Here is a 16,136-nt window from a genome sequence, read left to right as displayed (position 1 = left end):
TAATTGCCATTGACTCCAGTTTTGGTCAGGCTCCTTGATGCCACACTTGATCAAATGCTGCCTTGATGTCAAAGGTTAGCACTCTCTTTTAATGTAATGGTTATCACATTAGTCTCACACGCGAAAGGACCCTTGTATAAAACCAGGCTAAGCCATCATTGAATGGGTGGTGGAGTTGTGGCATTGTCACTGGACTAGTAAACTACAGACCCAGTGTAATGCCCAGGGAACCCAGGTTCAAATCCCACCATGGTAGATGGTGAAATTTGAATTGAATAGAAATCTGGAATCAAAAGTCGAAAGATGACCATGAAACTATTGTCGATTGTCGTAAAAACTCATCTGGTTTACTCTATCCTTCAGGGAAGGAAACCTGTGATCCTTACCTGGTCTGGCCTACACGTTACTCCAGATCCACAGCAATGTGGTTGATTCTGAAATGCCCCCTCAAGCACAATTAGGGATTAGCAGTGACGCCCACACCGCATGAAACAATATCGAATTCTCACCTCACCTCTGGAGTTCAGCTCTTTGTCCATGTTTGAACCAAGGCTGTAATGAGGTCAAGAACTGAGTGAACATGGCAGAAAACAAACTGAGCATCAGTGAGCAGGTTACTGCTGAGTAAATGCTGCTTGATGGCAATGTTGGTGGCCCCTTCAATTACTTCACTGATGATCAAGACTAGATTGATCGGGCGGTAATTGGTCAGGTTGGATTTGTCCTGTTTATTGTGTACAGGACATACCTGGACAATTTTACACATTAATGTGTAGGTGCCAGTGTTGTAGCTGTACTGGAACAGCTCGGCTAGAGGCGTGGCAAGTTCTGGAGCAGAAGTCTTCTATTCAAGAGTACTATTGCCGTTATCAGCGGGTGTTCCACAGGGATCAGTGCTGGATCCTCTGCTATTTGTGATTTTTATCAATGACTTGGAGGAGGGGGCTGAAGGGTGGGTCAGTAAATTTGCTGATGACACCAAGATTGGTGGAGTAGTGGATGAGGTGGAGGGCTTTGCAGGCTGCAAAGAGACATTGATAGGATGCAGAGCTGGGCCGAAAAATAGATGGAGTTTAACCCTGATAAGTGCGAGGTGATTCATTTTGGTAGGAAAAATTTGAATGTGGATTACAGGGTCAACGGTAGGGTTCTGAAGAATGTGGAGGAACAGAGAGATCTTGGGGTTCATGTCCATAGATCTCTGAAGGTTGCCACTCAAGTGGACAGAGCCGTGAAGAAGGCCTATAGTGTGTTAGCGTTTATTAACAGGGTGCTTGAGTTTAAGAGCCACGGGGTTATGCTGCAACTGCACATGACCCTGGTGAGACCACATTTGGAGTATTGTGTGCAGTTCTGGTCACCTCACTATAGGAAGGATGTGGAAGCATTGGAAAGGGTGCAAAGGAGATTTACCAGGATGCTGCTTGGTTTGCAGGATAGGTCTTATGAGGAAAGGTTGAGGGAGCTAGGGCTTTTCTCTTTGGAGTGGAGGAGGATAAGAGGCGACTTAATAGAGGTTTATAAGATGATGAGGGGAATAGATAGAGTGGACGTTCAGAGACTATTTCCTTGGGTGGATGTAGCTGTTACAAGGGGGCATAACCATAAGGTTCAGGGTGGGAGATATAGGAGGGATGTCCAAGGTAGGTTCTTTACTCAGAGAGTGGTTAGAGTGTGGAATGGATTGCCTGCTGTGAGAGTGGAGTTGGACACTTCAGGAACTTTCAAGCGGTTATTGGATAGGCACATGGAGCACACCAGAATGACAGGGAGTGGGATAGCTTGATCTTAGTTTCGAACAAGGCTCGGCACAACATCGAGGGCCGAAGGGCCTGTTCTGTGCTGTACTGTTCTATGTTCTGTGGTCAGGGTCCACATCCTTTGCAGTATCCATTGCCTTCAGCCGTTTCTTGATATCGTGTGGAGTGAATCAAATTGGCTGAAGGCTGACATTTGCGATGCTGGGGAACTGCGGACGAGGCCTTTCTTTGGACTTTAACTTGTTCTGTATTCATTTCTCATATTTCTTACCTCTGTAAGGAGCAATGCTGGTCTGACTATGTTGCTTGAACATTTCAAATGGACGTTCAAGAAATCAAACAACTCCTGAATTGCTGTCTATCGTATTTTAAAGACTGATTTTATGTTTTTACTTAAATGACAGTTGAAAAAAGGTGTGACATCACCAGAACCTTTGTGGAGTAACTTCAAAGACTGCAGCTTTACCGAAATGAGTTCCTTCCGTTTCTCCTCTAGCATGGCCAAGTACAGGTTAATCAGCTCGAGGTAAGATGTGGGTGTCGTATAGTACCTCCGTCGCAGCTCAGCATAATATTGTTCTGCCTTATCATTCACACTTGTGTGGACTTGTACACACATTTCAGAAAACTTCTCCTTCATTTCATCACTGCCAAGGTCAATGTTTGCAAAGAAGTTCTTTGACACAGAAAGAAGAGCTTCTCGCGGCCACTGAGAGAAAAAGGATAAGTTGAATTACTTCTCCATCACTTTATTGACAAAAACATATTAATAGCATTTTTCAATTCACTGTTTATTCATGATGAGTCGAATCTCACAGCACACCACACTTGAAATTTTAACAGATTGGAACAATCTATATGAGACAAGCTCAGGGTGGATCTAGAAAGGTGGGCAGATACAATCATCACTAACCATTGAAAACGGAGTTCATTATTGTTGTATACCTGGAATTGCATGTTAAAGAATTTGCAGTCAGGGAGGTTTTCTTTCATTGCTTAATTTAAGTTAAACCATAACATTTCATAAATATAAACAAAAAATATAAAGCTGATCTCAATGTGTGTAAATTTTTAAAAATCTACTTAAAATACTATAATTAAAGGACCAGAAAAATGGGGAGAGATCATCCAGCAGTCCACGTCCGCGGGATCTTCCTGTCTCTGCCACGGCTCACTCTCATCGTGGGTTTCCCGGCGATGTGGGGTGGGCTCAATGGGAACTCCAGTTGCAATGATGAGAAACCCTCTTGACCGTGTGCAATGTGAGTGTACTGCTACAATCCCTCTGGGGAAACCGTAAACCAAAATAACCAAATTTTCTGCTTTTCCTCCAACAAGATTTCACTTTTTGTAACTTTTACTTCAACACGATTCAAAACCAATGCAAATTAAACATGAATCAGCAACCAAATGATGCTGTAAATAAAAGGTCAGTACAAAGTCAGTACAACAAAGATACACCTTTGATAACCACAAACATTCCCCTTCAGCATTTGTGGAATGACATAGCTATACAATTCCACAATATATGGTTCTTCATCCACTCAGCATAGGTCAGGAATTCTGCCTGACAACAGCTTCACCTCGGAAAATTCACTGGGGTTCGCAACCAAGACTCTTGGGAGTCAGTGCTCAGCCTAAGTGCCTGGACCACTGGTCGGTGGATTTTTGTCGCCAAAAATCACCATTATCTTAAACAGGAGTACTGGAAATCAGAGGAAGGGTCACCATGGACTATTTTCACATGGCTCTCAATAACGTTTCTCAGTTACGCACAGCTACTTATCCATCTTCTTGAGTATAAGTGGTGAGATATGTGGAGGCCAATGTTCAGGGCCAAGAACATAAATTCCCCGAGAAATTGTTTCACTCTTAAGTAATATATTTTTGAAACCAGATTATCACCAGAGGTTGCATCTAAACCTAAGCGACTAGAGCATTACATTTCTTCAATGTTATTTCAACGTGCACGGGCTGATTATCGTACACAAGTGGACAATGGGGGCGTTGATTTGCACTATCAGCTGAATGGATTGTCAAGAGCCCTGAAGCCGGGTATTCAGAGGGAAATGGAGTGTGCAGGCATGGGTGGAGAAATTAGGGGCGGAATTCTCCATCGACCGATGCCAAAATCAGGATTGGCGATCGGCGGAGAATGGCTTCCAACGCCGGATTCGTGACAGGCGCCAGTTCGCGATGCTCCACCCCCTCCAAATCGGCATCATTGGGACCCGTGCTGCACGCCGTCGCAACGCCATTGCACGTCATCGGCCAGCCCACCAGCGATGCTCTGCCCCCGATGGGCCGAGTTCACGACTGCGCGGGCCACGTGTGATCTCAGCAGTCTGAACTTGGCATGCCGGTGGACAGTGTCCAGCGCCGCTACACTGCTCCGAGATCCGTGCTGCTGGCCGGGAGGTGGGCTTCTGTTAGGGCCGGGGTGAGTGGTGGGGGATGGCCAGGGGGTGGGTTGTGGGGTCAGGGTGGACAGGTTAGGGTTCCAACATGGCCAGTGCCATGTTTTCTGGCACGACTGGTGCAGCTCGTCAGACGTGCATGCACAGCCCGAAACCTGGCGACTCTCCGGCCATATTCCACACGATCCACGGGTGGCGCCGGTGCTAGCCTCCCACAGGTACCGGAATTGGTGAGGAGTTCATGCCGTTTTTCCCGTCATGAATCACCCGTGGATTCTCCGTTGGCGCCGGCACATAGCCTCAGTAATGGAGAATTCTGCCCCAGAAAGACCACAATTTGTGTCCAATTTTGAAGTGGCCTGCAATGGTCGCTTTCAGGACTACTAGAAATGCCGCTCAAGGTCCAGCTTCGGGGTCAACGATGGACCTTCATCTTAAATAATTAAATAAAATTCTATTTTGGGGTAGAAGCACTGTTTGCCCATTGAGAATTAAGAGGGCTTTGGGCGACCAGTGCGTTTTTAGATACAAATTTTACTTGCCTACTTTCCTGCTTTTCAGTGTGCACGAGGCAATGGTGCCCTTGTAAGCTTTTTAAACGCTGTGTTTTCTATTCCCCTTTAAAAATGAAACAGTTAAATATGAGAAATGCTGGAGGTTAGTAATGTTTTAGCAAGTTACCACATACCTGCACAAACCAGTCAATGGTACAACAGTTTACAAGGGATGGAAACATTCGACACCGAGCTCGAAATGCGTCACCAACAGGACTCATGCACAGCACAATGTGCAGCTTCTGCCGAACACGGTTGATAAAAAATTGAAAGACCTGAAAAAAAGGACAAACAATTAATGGATGCATATGTCTTTCCTACACACTGAATTTTCTTCATTATATAATGACTGCATAATGACAAATCAGCAAGGACTTGTTGAAGAAAGATCTCGAGTGAAAAATTTAATGAATTGGTCAAAATGAATGACATAATTGCGACAATGGATGGCATGGTAGCACAGTGGTTATCACTTCTGCCTCACAGAGCCTGGGACCCGGGTTCAATTCCGACCAGGGGGCACTGTCTGTGGGAAATATTAGGATTCATTAACGGAATGTAATAGTGTCCAGGCTGTGTAAATTGTAAGTTCACAGTTTTCTAAAATACGGTGGCTTAGTTGTTTCCATGTCAAGTTTCACATGACAGTCACCTCAACAGTAAAGGTATTTCACTGGATACGACATCCATGCTAATAAAATAATTTTTTTCAGCGATTTTACAAGGAACGACTATTTTTCAGTGATTTAAGGGTATTATCATCCCCCAAATCTGAAACATGTGGAACTTCCAAAATCCTTAACCTTATTCCGATCTTTGTTACTTAAATAATCCAGGTAACATTTCAAACAATCTATTCCACACACTGTAAATGCACATCCGTCATCTAATATGGTACAACTGAAGAACTCTGTGACCAGCACATTCATCACCAGACTGAAACTTTTCATTCCTCAAACAATAATGGAAGTGAATGAGGTTTGATTTAGTCTAAAGAAATTCGATACAGGGTGAGTATTTGAGGAACAATTGGACCTATTGAAATCTTTTATAATGGAAATGTTGGGGAAATAACTTGGTTAATTGTAATTCTGTGTAATAGAAATGAAGACTAAGTGATCATTGGAATTTTTTTCACTATTGTATATTTATTCTTGGGACATGGACATCATAGACATGGCCAGCATCCCAAGTTACCTTTGAGACAGTGGTGTTGGCTGTCTTCATGAACCTCTGGCATCTCCATGATGACGGTGTTGCTTTTAGTTAGGGGGTTCCAGGATTTCGAGCTGGTGGCGATTAAGGAACAGCGATATATGTCTAAGGAGTGATAGTGTACGAGGGACTTGGACGGAAACTTGGAGTTGGTTATGTTCTCATCTACCTACCGCCCATGTCAGTCTATGCAGTGGAGATTGTGGGCTTGGAATTATAATAAGAAATCTGGTTGTTTTTCTGATATTCAAATCAAAGAATATGTTAGAATCTTGACAAGTCAAAATGTCTCTGTCATTTACAAGTAAATGAAAAAAGTTATAGTTTGTTATAACATATTTTCCGCTATGCCACTTTTAAATATTGGCATTGTGCCTAATGGGGATTTCCGTGTCGCTCTGAGCCACGTAACACAAAGAATAGGCTTTTTACACAAAGCTGTCAGCACTGGGCAAATCCTATGTGTGAGATTTATAGCCACATACCCAAGGCAAAAAAACATCATTTTCATTAAACATGACAGCCTCAAAATTCCCACGCATTTGTTATTGGACATCTGGGTAATCTGGGCACAAACAAGTTAAGAAGCCGAACAGATCATTGAATTTCAGGCATGAGTGAGTTGTGTATTTAACTACAATATGCCTGGGATTCACCAACCTTCAGCAATATTCCATCAAACTCTGCATCCGAGTGAATCTCCACCCACAGAACTGGGCATGCCTCTGACTCTCCAAAGCAAGTATTCTCTAATTGTGCTTGTTCATTGGTCCCTCAACATTGACTGTAGATTTTCAGATGCAGCAGGGAGCAAAAGTATATTAATTACAATTTTTTGATAATTTTTAAGTAAATTATCCTGACTGAGACTTGCTTTCTGTAATTTGCCTCTTTAAATGCAATTTTTGACAAAATATGTCACGTTAAAATTTGAAAGGCTACCTCAATTGTAGGTTCTTAGACAAGCTATGCCTGGCGTGCATGAATGATGGTTAAATAAGTTGGAAGTCAAAAGAAGAAATGTGCTGGTGAGGGTTTGGTGTTTCCTTGGCCTCTGATGATTTTCACTTGCTTGTGCCAATTTTCACTCATTTTTGAGTCTGGGAGCATTCTACTGAATTTGGGAGAACTTTTGAGCCCGTTGTGACATCAGCACAATGGGTGCGGCTTCAAATAAATCTCAAGTGAAACGTTTGGGTTGCACTTACGGAATGGAGTCTAGGTCAACAAGTGTTTTTCCGAGAAAGGCTTAGTTATCTGGGGCGTCATTCTTCGACCCCCCAGAGGGTCGGAGAATGGCCGTTGGCCGCCGTGAATCCCGCCCCGCCGGTTGCCGAAGTCTCCGAAGGGAGAAAAGTCGGCGGGGCGTTAATGGCGCCGCTGCCGTCGGAGAATGGCACGGGTCTGCGCAAGGCAGCCGATTTTCGGCCTGCCGATATTCTCCCTTCCGGATGGGCCGAAGTCCCGTCGACGTGATCACCGTTCACGTCGACGTAAATTAAACCTCCTTTTCATCGGCGTGACCCTGTGCTCCAGGTTCACGCCGACCAGCATGGAGCTGAGTGACGGCCTGGGGGGTTGGCTCTGGGCAGGCGATGGCGTGGCCGCAGTCTGAATGTGTGGGGAGAGGTGTGTCTCGGGATGTGTGTGTGTGTCTGCGGCGGGGGGGGGGGGTGGTTAGAGTGGGCTGGGCTCCGGGGGAGTGCCGGGAGGGGGGTCCGTGCCGGGGAGGAGGATGGGGGGTCCGTGCCGGGGAGGAGGTTGGGGGGGGGTCCATGCCGGGGAGTGGGATGGGGGCTCCGTGCCGGGGAGGAGGTTGGGGGGGTCCGTGCCGGGGAGGAGGTTGGGGGGGTCCGTGCCGGGGAGGGGGATGGGGGCTCCGTGCCGGGGAGGAGGTTGGGGGGGTCCGTGCCGGGGAGGGGGATGGGGGGTCCTTGCCGGGGAGGAGGTTGGGGGGGTCCGTGCCGGGGAGGAGGTTGGGGGGGGGGTCCGTGCCGGGGAGGGGGATGGGGGTCCGTGCCAGGGAGGGGGATGGGGGGGTCCGTGCCGGGGAGGAGGTTGGGGGGGTCCGTGCCGGGGAGGGGGATGGGGGGTCCGTGCTGGGGAGGGGGATGGGGGGGGGTCCGTGCCGGGGAGGAGGTTGGGGGGGTCCGTGCCGGGGATGGGGGGGTCCGTGCCGGGGAGGAGGATGCGGGGGGTCTGTGCCGGGGAGACGGTTGGGGGGGTCCGTGCCGGGGAGGAGGTTGGGGGGGGTCTGTGCCGGGGAGGGGGATGGGGGGGTCCGTGTCGGGGAGGGGGATGGAGGGGTCCGTGCCGGGGAGGAGGTTGGGGGGGTCCGTGCCGGGGAGGGGGATGGGGGGTCCGTGCCGGGGAGGGGGATGGGGGGGGTCCGTGCCGGGGAGGAGGTTGGGGGGGGTCCGTGCCGGGGAGGGGGATGGGAGGTCCGTGCCGGGGAGGGGGATGGGGGGTCCGTGCTGGGGAGGGGGATGGGGGGGGGGTCCGTGCCGGGGAGGAGGTTGGGGGGGTCCGTGCCGGGGAGGGGGATGGGAGGTCCGTGCTGGGGAGGGGGATGCGAGGGCAAGTGAGTTGGTCCACCTGGCCAGGTGCCAGCCTCCAACAGTTGGACCCATGCGGTCCATGCCACCTGGCTGCGGGGAGGAGGGGATATGGGCAATGATGACATGTCGTCGTTCCCCTCCCTCCCACCAGGCCGTCATGTTTTCCGATCATCCAGCGATGTTGGCCGCCGTGGCGGCAGCCGCTAATGTCTATGTTGCCCTAGATGAGGAGGAGGAGGAGGAGCGTGCCAGAGAGGCAGCGCAGGCTGCCGCAGAGGGACAGGCGGCAGCCGCCCAGGCTGGAGGGACACCTGACCGACAGGACGAGAAGGGGGAGGAGGAGGTCGCGGCCCCATGGCAACGGAGGCACCCGAGGGCGCCCCGTGTATACCGGCCCCGGCAGTCATACCAGGACCTCACAGACCGGGAATGCAGGAGGAGACTCCGGATGAGGCGGGAAACCGTGGCACACATCTGCCACCTGCTGGCACACCTGTCACCGCGTGGCACTGGCGGGGGACACCCTCTCCCCGTGTCCGTCAAGGTTACGGTGGCCCTGAACTTTTATGCAACGGGGTCATTCCAGACACCGAGTGGGGACCTGTCCGGCATATCGCAGACATCGGTGCATCGGTGCATCCGGGCAGTGACAGATGCCCTATATGCCATGGCGCACCGCTACATCCGCTTCCCCGTGGACCGGGCCAGCCAAGATGCCCGGGCCGTGGGCTTCTCTGCCGTGGCCGGGTTCCCCATGGTCCAGGGCGCGATTGATGGGATGCACGTCGCCGTGCGGCCACCTGCAGATAACAGGGCCGTGTTCACCAATAGGAAGGGGACCTATTCGATGAACATACAGGTGGTCTGCGACCACCGCATGATGGTCCTGCACGTCTGCGCCCGTTACCCAGGCAGTGTACACGACTCATACGTGTTGTCGCGGTCATCCATCCCCGGCATGTACGAGGGACGCCATCTCCGGCTGAGGGGCTGGTTGCTGGGCGACAGGGGCTACCCATTGTGATCGTGGCTGATGACGCCTATACGGAGGCCACGCAATGAGGCGGAGAACCGCTACAATGATGCCCATGTAGCGACAAGGGGAGTGATCGAGGGGTGCTTTGGCGTGCTGAAGATGCGTTTCAGGTGCCTGGACCTCTCTGGGGGCGCCCTCCAGTATCGGTCAGATAGGGTCGGCCGCATCATTGTGGTGTGCTGCGTCCTGCACAACATAGCCCAGCAGAGGGGCGATGTGCCGCAGGCAGAGGAGGGCGGAGTGGAGGAGCAGCAGGAAGAGGCGCAGTCCTCCCAGATGAGGGGGATGGGGGTAATGGTCAGGGCAGACAGGGTAGACACAGGCGGGTGACTGTCCACCGTTACCGGCTGATAGCTGCCCGCTTCACTGACTAGATGGGCGTGGGAATCGGGTAGTATGGCCACAGACCGCACACCATGGCAACAGCCGACCACCCACACCCCCCACCCATCCACCCACCCAGCACCCTCACCCCCCTCCCCAACCCCACCCACCCCACCCGCATGCACACACCCCCCCCCCATTGCCGATCCACCTGCGGCACAACGGGCCGGGGTCACACAGTTGCGGGTGGACGCGTGTCTATTGCAGGCCATGGAGGATGATGACAACCCGCCCTGCGGTGAGCTCCTGGCTCCACATCGTTAGACTATGTCTGACCCATGGTCACAGCACCACCATCCACCCGGACCATCCCTGCATGCGGCTGTGACACTGCAGCGCACGGTCCCGTCCTCTGCCCGGGGGGATGTTGATGGCAGCCCAGGGGGAACGGGGCAGACTCATCTGGGGCTGAGGTAACACCACCCCTCACACACACACTTGCGCTCAACGTACATGACACCCCCGCACGCTTTGGACAGAGCACAAAGGCAGCTTCTGTAGGTGTAACATTGACTTTAATAACCAAAGGAGTTCATGCACGTGCCCTAGCCCCTAAAACTCATCTGTGCCCTGCACCCATGCCAACTTAATCAGTGTCTAATTGTTTGGCCTTACGGGCCCTTTGACTACGTCTACGTGGTTCTCCAGACGGTACAGCAGAACTGGAGGTGGACTCCTGTGATTCCTGCCCTCTGACACTGGATCACTTTGGCGGCCGTTTCCTGGGGCGTCCTGGCCTAGATGGGCCAGGCTGCGGCCCGGGCGACTGGGATGGTGAGCTGCCAGCCTGTCCTGCCCGTTGCCCACCCGATGCGCCTGGGACGGAAGGGGCGGGGAGTCCGAGGTGTCGCGGTGTTCCCGGACCTACCCTACAGGGGGACCCGGGACGGACCACACCACCTCCTCCTCCCTCGGGGTGCCCGATGGCCCCCAGGCCTCCTCATGGGTGGGGGATGCGAACGGACTGGCCATCCGACGCCCCTCCGGCATCTGGCGCTGCCAGTCCTGGAGGCCCATGCTGGTATCGACAGGGCTCTGCAGGTTTGCAGCCATGGAGCCCAGGGGGTTGGCAAACCCTGTCTGTGACAGTGCGACGCCGGCTCACACATGGCCACTGGCGCCGATGCCCTCAGCGATGGCCTGCAGAGACTGGGCCATGGTCTGCAGAGACTGGGCCATGGCCTGCTGAGACTGGGCTATGGCCTGCTGAGACTGGGCTATGGTATTGAGCGCCTCTGCCATCTGGCGCTGGCACTGGCTCATGGCCTCCTGTGAGAGGGCAGCCATGTCCTGGGCCACAGACGCCGCCTGCACGGAAAGCCCCAGGCCTCGCAAACCGTTCCCCATATCTGACACCGTCGCACCCATTGCCTCCACCGCGGATGCCACCCGTGCGGTGTCGGCCTGGGTGGCACGTATGACCGGCACCACTTCCAGCTCCTGGATGCGGGTGGACTCCTCCACCTGTGACTGCAGCCGCCGCAAGCCGGCCGTCACCCTCTTCGCTCGTCTCCGGGTCGGTGGTTGCATCGGATCTATGTGTGGGTGTGGTAACTCCAGGAACCCGGTATCCATCTGGGCGGCAGATGTTCGCTTGGGCTGGGCTGCCCTCCGACTGCCCGGCCCCTCTGCTGCTCCTACCTCCACCTGCTGTACCGGGACGGCTGTGTTGTGCGCACCAGTGAGTGTACCGGACGCCTCATCACTAAAGTGCCAAACCAAGGTGAGTGTTTCTGCGATGGTGGAGGGTGTTGGTGACAGCAGTGGCGTTGTGTCGTGCTCTTCGTCCCACTCTGAGTCCATGGCACTTTGGGGTGGGGGTTCGTCTCCACCCATCCACTCTGAGTCACTGTCCGGTATTTCGTCTTCCTGGGTAGTGCTGTCCCGGGTAGGGGTGTCCTGGGCAGTGCTCTCCCGGATAGTGGTGTCCTGGGTAGTGGTATCCTGGGTAGTGGTGTCCTGGGTAGTGGTGTCCTGGCTCGGATGTGACGGGGGCCTGTGGCTGCCCCCCTCGTCGCTGGGTGGTCGCTCCCGCACGTGATGGGGGTGTCGTCTCCCTGTTGCTCCAGGTCTCTCCGTCTCCCGTGGTGTGCGAGGGGCATCCTGCGGGCGTTGCATGCTGGAGGGTCCGGGTCTCTCTGTCTCCCGTGGCCTCCGAGGGGCATCCTGCGGGCGTCGCATGCTGGAGGGTCTGGGTCTCTCTGTCTCTCGTGGCCTCCGAGGGGCATCCTGCGGGCGTCGCATGCTGGAGGGTCCGGGTCTCTCTGTCTCCCGTGGCCTCCCGTGGGAGGGGGGATATGGGGGAGGGGGGATATGGGGAGGGGGGATATGGGGGAGGGGGGATATGGGGGATATGGGGGAGGGGGGATATGGGGAGGGGGGATATGGGGGAGGGGGGATATGGGGGAGGGGGGATATGCGGGAGGGGGGATATGGGGGGGGGATATGGGGGATATGGGGGAGGGGGATATGGGGGATATGGGGGAGGGGGGATATGGGGGATATGGGGGAGGGGGGATATGGGGGAGGCTCACCCTGCCTGCTCTGACGAGGTCGTTCACCTTCTTGTGGCACTGGGTGCCTGTCCGTGGTGTCAGGGCCGCAGCGGTGACAGCCTCTGCCACTTCCCTCCACAGACGCCGGCTGTGGCGTGGGGCAACTCTGCCGCCGTGCCCGGGATACAGCGCGTCCCTCCTCTGCTCCACTGGGTCCAGGAGCGCCTCCACATCCTGTGACTCGAACCTCGGGGCTGAGCGGCGGCCAGCCATCCAGTCGGGTGTTCCGGTCGGGTGTTCCGGTCGTGTGGGGGGAGCAGCGCGGCCTTATGAGCCGTCACGCTGTGCGGCGCGTATGACGCTGCATGGCGTGAACCACGTGCGCAAGCGCGGATCCAGTTACGTCGCTGCTAGCCCATTTCGGGCCGGAGACTTTCGACCCATTTTTCCGACGTGACGCAAGTCGGATTTGCGCCGTTTTTTGCGCCGATCGGCGGACTTTGCGCCGATAACCGAGAATTTCGCCGCTGATGACAACAAAAAACAGCTAACATTTTATCAGGAGGGGGGCTGGCGCCAATGGTGGGAAATCCCCAGCTGGGTTTTATGTCCACCCAGCAGTTGATGTCCCGCTGCCAGAGCTTTCACCCTTTTATGGAATGCGAGCTGCCTCTAAAATTGGTAGGATCATCAGAGTGCCAGCAGCTCTTCAGGCCCAACAGTGGGAGTGGTGGATACTGTAGCACTGCACCCATTTGAGAGATGCAGCGATTGCCGCCTCTCTCCCAGCAAGCTCAGTGGTGTCAGATGACGATGGGGCCAGTCAGATGGGGAGGGGGATAGTTTGTTGGTGAAAGCCGGAGAGATGTTGTCAGAGAGGAGGCCAGTGCTGCTGGATGCCCTTCGAGTGGGCCAAAGAGTGCCTGATTAGGAGGACCCCCCCTCCCAACCCAAAGGGGTGGACACCAGGGCTGACCCGGCAGCCTCTTAACGCAGCAGAGTGCCCATCTGCTGCTGGTAAAATGCCAACAGTAGCAGGGATTGGCCCATAATTGGCTTCTGGGTGAGAGGGCCATCCTCCATGTTCCCCACTGCTGGCAGAATGACCTGGTGGTGGGAAGGCGACGGGAACGCAAGCCTCCAACTCTCTGATGTGATTTTCACGCTCCTCCCCCTTGACTACATTTCCTAACTGGGCAGCACGGTAGCATAGTGGTTAGCATTGTGGCTTCACAGCGCCAGGGTCCCAGGTTCAATTCCCTGCTGGGTCACTGTCTGTGCGGAGTCTGCACGTTCTCTTCATGTCTGCGTGGGTTTTCTCTGAGTGCTCCGGTTTCCTCCCACAGTCCAAAGACGTGCAGGTTAGGTGGATTGGCCATGCTAAATTGCCCTTAGTGTCCAAAAAGGTTAGGAGGGGTTATTGGGTTAAGGGGATAAGAACAAATAAAAGTACAGCACAGGAACAGGCCCTTCGGCCCTCCAAGCCCATGCCGACCATGCTGCCCGACTAAACTAAAATCTTCTACACTTCCTGGGTCCATATCCCTCTATTCCCATCCTGTTCATGTATTTGTCAAGACGCCCCTTAAACGTCACTATCATCTCTGCTTCCACCACCTCCTCCGTCAGCGAGTTCCAGGCACCCACTACCCTCTGTGTAAAGAACTTGCCTCGTACATCTCCTCTAAACCTTGCCCCTCGCACCTTAAACCTATGCCCCCTAGTAATTGACCCATCTACCCTGGGGAAAAGCCTCTGACTATCCACTCTGTCTATGCCCCTCATAATTTTGCAGACCTCTATCAGGTCGCCCCTCAACCTCCGTTGTTCCAGTGAGAACAAACCGAGTTTATTCAACCGCTCCTCATAAGCTAATGCCCTCCATACCAGGCAACATCCTAGTAAATCTCTTCTGCACCCTCTCTAAAGCCTCCACATCCTTCTGGTAATGTGGCGACCAGAATTGAACACTATACTCCAAGTGTGGCCTAACTAAGGTTCTATACAGCTGCAACATGACTTGCCAATTCTTATACTCAATGCCCCGGTCAATGAAGGCAAGCATGCCGTATGCCTTATTGACTACCTTCTCCACCTGTGTTGTCCCTTTCAGTGACCTGTGGACCTGTACACCAAGATCTCTCTGACTGTCAATACTTTTGAGGGTTCTACCATTCACTGTATATTCCCTACCTGCATTAGACCTTCCAAAATGCATTACCTCACATTTGTCCAGATTAAACTCCATCTGCCATCTCTCCGCCCAAGTCTCCAAACGATCTATATCCTGCTGTATCCTCGGACAGTCCTCATCGCTATCCGCAATTCCACCAACCTTTGTGTCATCTGCAAACTTACTAATCATAGGGATAGGGTTGAAGTGAGGGCTTAAGTGGGTCGGTGCAGACTCAATGGGCCGAATGGCCTCCTTCTCCACTGTATGTTCTATGTTCTAATATATTTTCTTTGATAAATATCTTCCACTTCTTTTCTGAGACTTCGGTCTCGTGTTTAGTTTCAATTACCCTATTATATCTCTTCGGACAGTTTATTGCAAAGTGGAATTTCAAATCCCACCTAAAACACCAATTGACCACACCCGGGCATTTCTGGGTTCATTTTTCTGTTGAAATTTCCCAATTCATTCCTCCTGCCATAATTGTTAAAGATGTTGCTGTCCTCATCGTTTTCAATTACAAATCTTCTTTTGTATTGACATTTGCGGCCTGTTTCTCGACCACCTCGCCATCCCGTTAACATTGAGTCTTCCATCGTCTGTCTTATTGGCAATCAGCCCATTTGTTTCATGACTGTTGCGGGAAGGAATGTTTGCCCAGGAAGATTTTTAGAGCCTCTGACATTCGTTCTAACAGGCTGTATCTTTCTACAAATTTAATTCCCGTCAAACCAGAAACCTATCCATGTTTGTAACTTTAGTACACTCTAACAGCTTGAACACCAGCAAGGACTAAGGACTAAGGAATTTCTAGGTTGAATTTCTGCAGTCTGGTATGCAGTCTGCTAAATTCCATTACGTACTCTTCTATGGAGGTATTCTCTGATTTTTGACCAGGACTCATAAGCACTTAATAAGTCATTCTTTTTGTAAATCTTATCCATGAAAGTTAGTAATGTATCCAAACTGACATCGGAGTTCAAATGCGCTGGATCTAATTCACAGAATGCCTTGCATCTTATTTTGCTTTTGTACAGTAGCAATAGTGCCAGGGCCATTTCTTGCTTTTCCTTGGGCAAGAACGTAACCGTTGTCCACACGGCAACTTCATTCTTCCATTGGTCATAGGGTTGGTGCTCAGAAATTAATGGTGGGTAGTCATACCCTGACACTCTACCCTTGGATTCAGCCATTTGTTTTCCGAGTTAATCTAAATCACTCTTCAAGCTTGGAATTTAGAATTCAGTCTTTTGTCTGAAGAAATCGTAAATTTGCCCGAGACACCCAAAATGGTGATTCTCCGGCACCCCTGCTATTCTCAGGCCCGGATGGGCTGAGCGGCCAGGCCAAAACGGCGGGTTGCCCCCGGCGCCGTCCACACCTGGTCGCTGCCGGCAGGAACAGCGTGGGAACGCTGGGGGGGGGGGGGGGTGGCCTGCGGGGAGGGGGGATGCGTGGGCGACGCCAGTTATGCGGCGCCGGCCGCGTCATGTATGCGGCACCGCCTTTACGTGCCGACAAGGCCTGGCGCGTGTAAATGA

General features: G+C 52.6%; 1 protein-coding gene across 1 annotated transcript in view; it reads right to left on the bottom strand.

The window, feature by feature from the left end:
- The window catches only part of dnah6 (dynein, axonemal, heavy chain 6), a 522,203-nt gene that overhangs the window by 231,209 nt on the left and 274,858 nt on the right, over positions 1 to 16,136 (bottom strand). The window contains exons 48-49 of the mRNA XM_072517256.1: positions 4,866 to 5,006; positions 2,227 to 2,469 (exon numbers count right to left, since the gene is read on the bottom strand). Coding sequence (XP_072373357.1) covers positions 2,227 to 2,469; positions 4,866 to 5,006 — 384 coding nt within the window. The remainder of the gene's footprint in view (positions 1 to 2,226; positions 2,470 to 4,865; positions 5,007 to 16,136) is intronic.

The sequence above is a fragment of the Scyliorhinus torazame genome, chromosome 9 (genome assembly GCF_047496885.1).
Source record: "Scyliorhinus torazame isolate Kashiwa2021f chromosome 9, sScyTor2.1, whole genome shotgun sequence".
In the NCBI taxonomy this organism is placed as follows: domain Eukaryota; kingdom Metazoa; phylum Chordata; class Chondrichthyes; order Carcharhiniformes; family Scyliorhinidae; genus Scyliorhinus; species Scyliorhinus torazame.
This window is presented reverse-complemented; position numbering and strand designations above follow the sequence as displayed.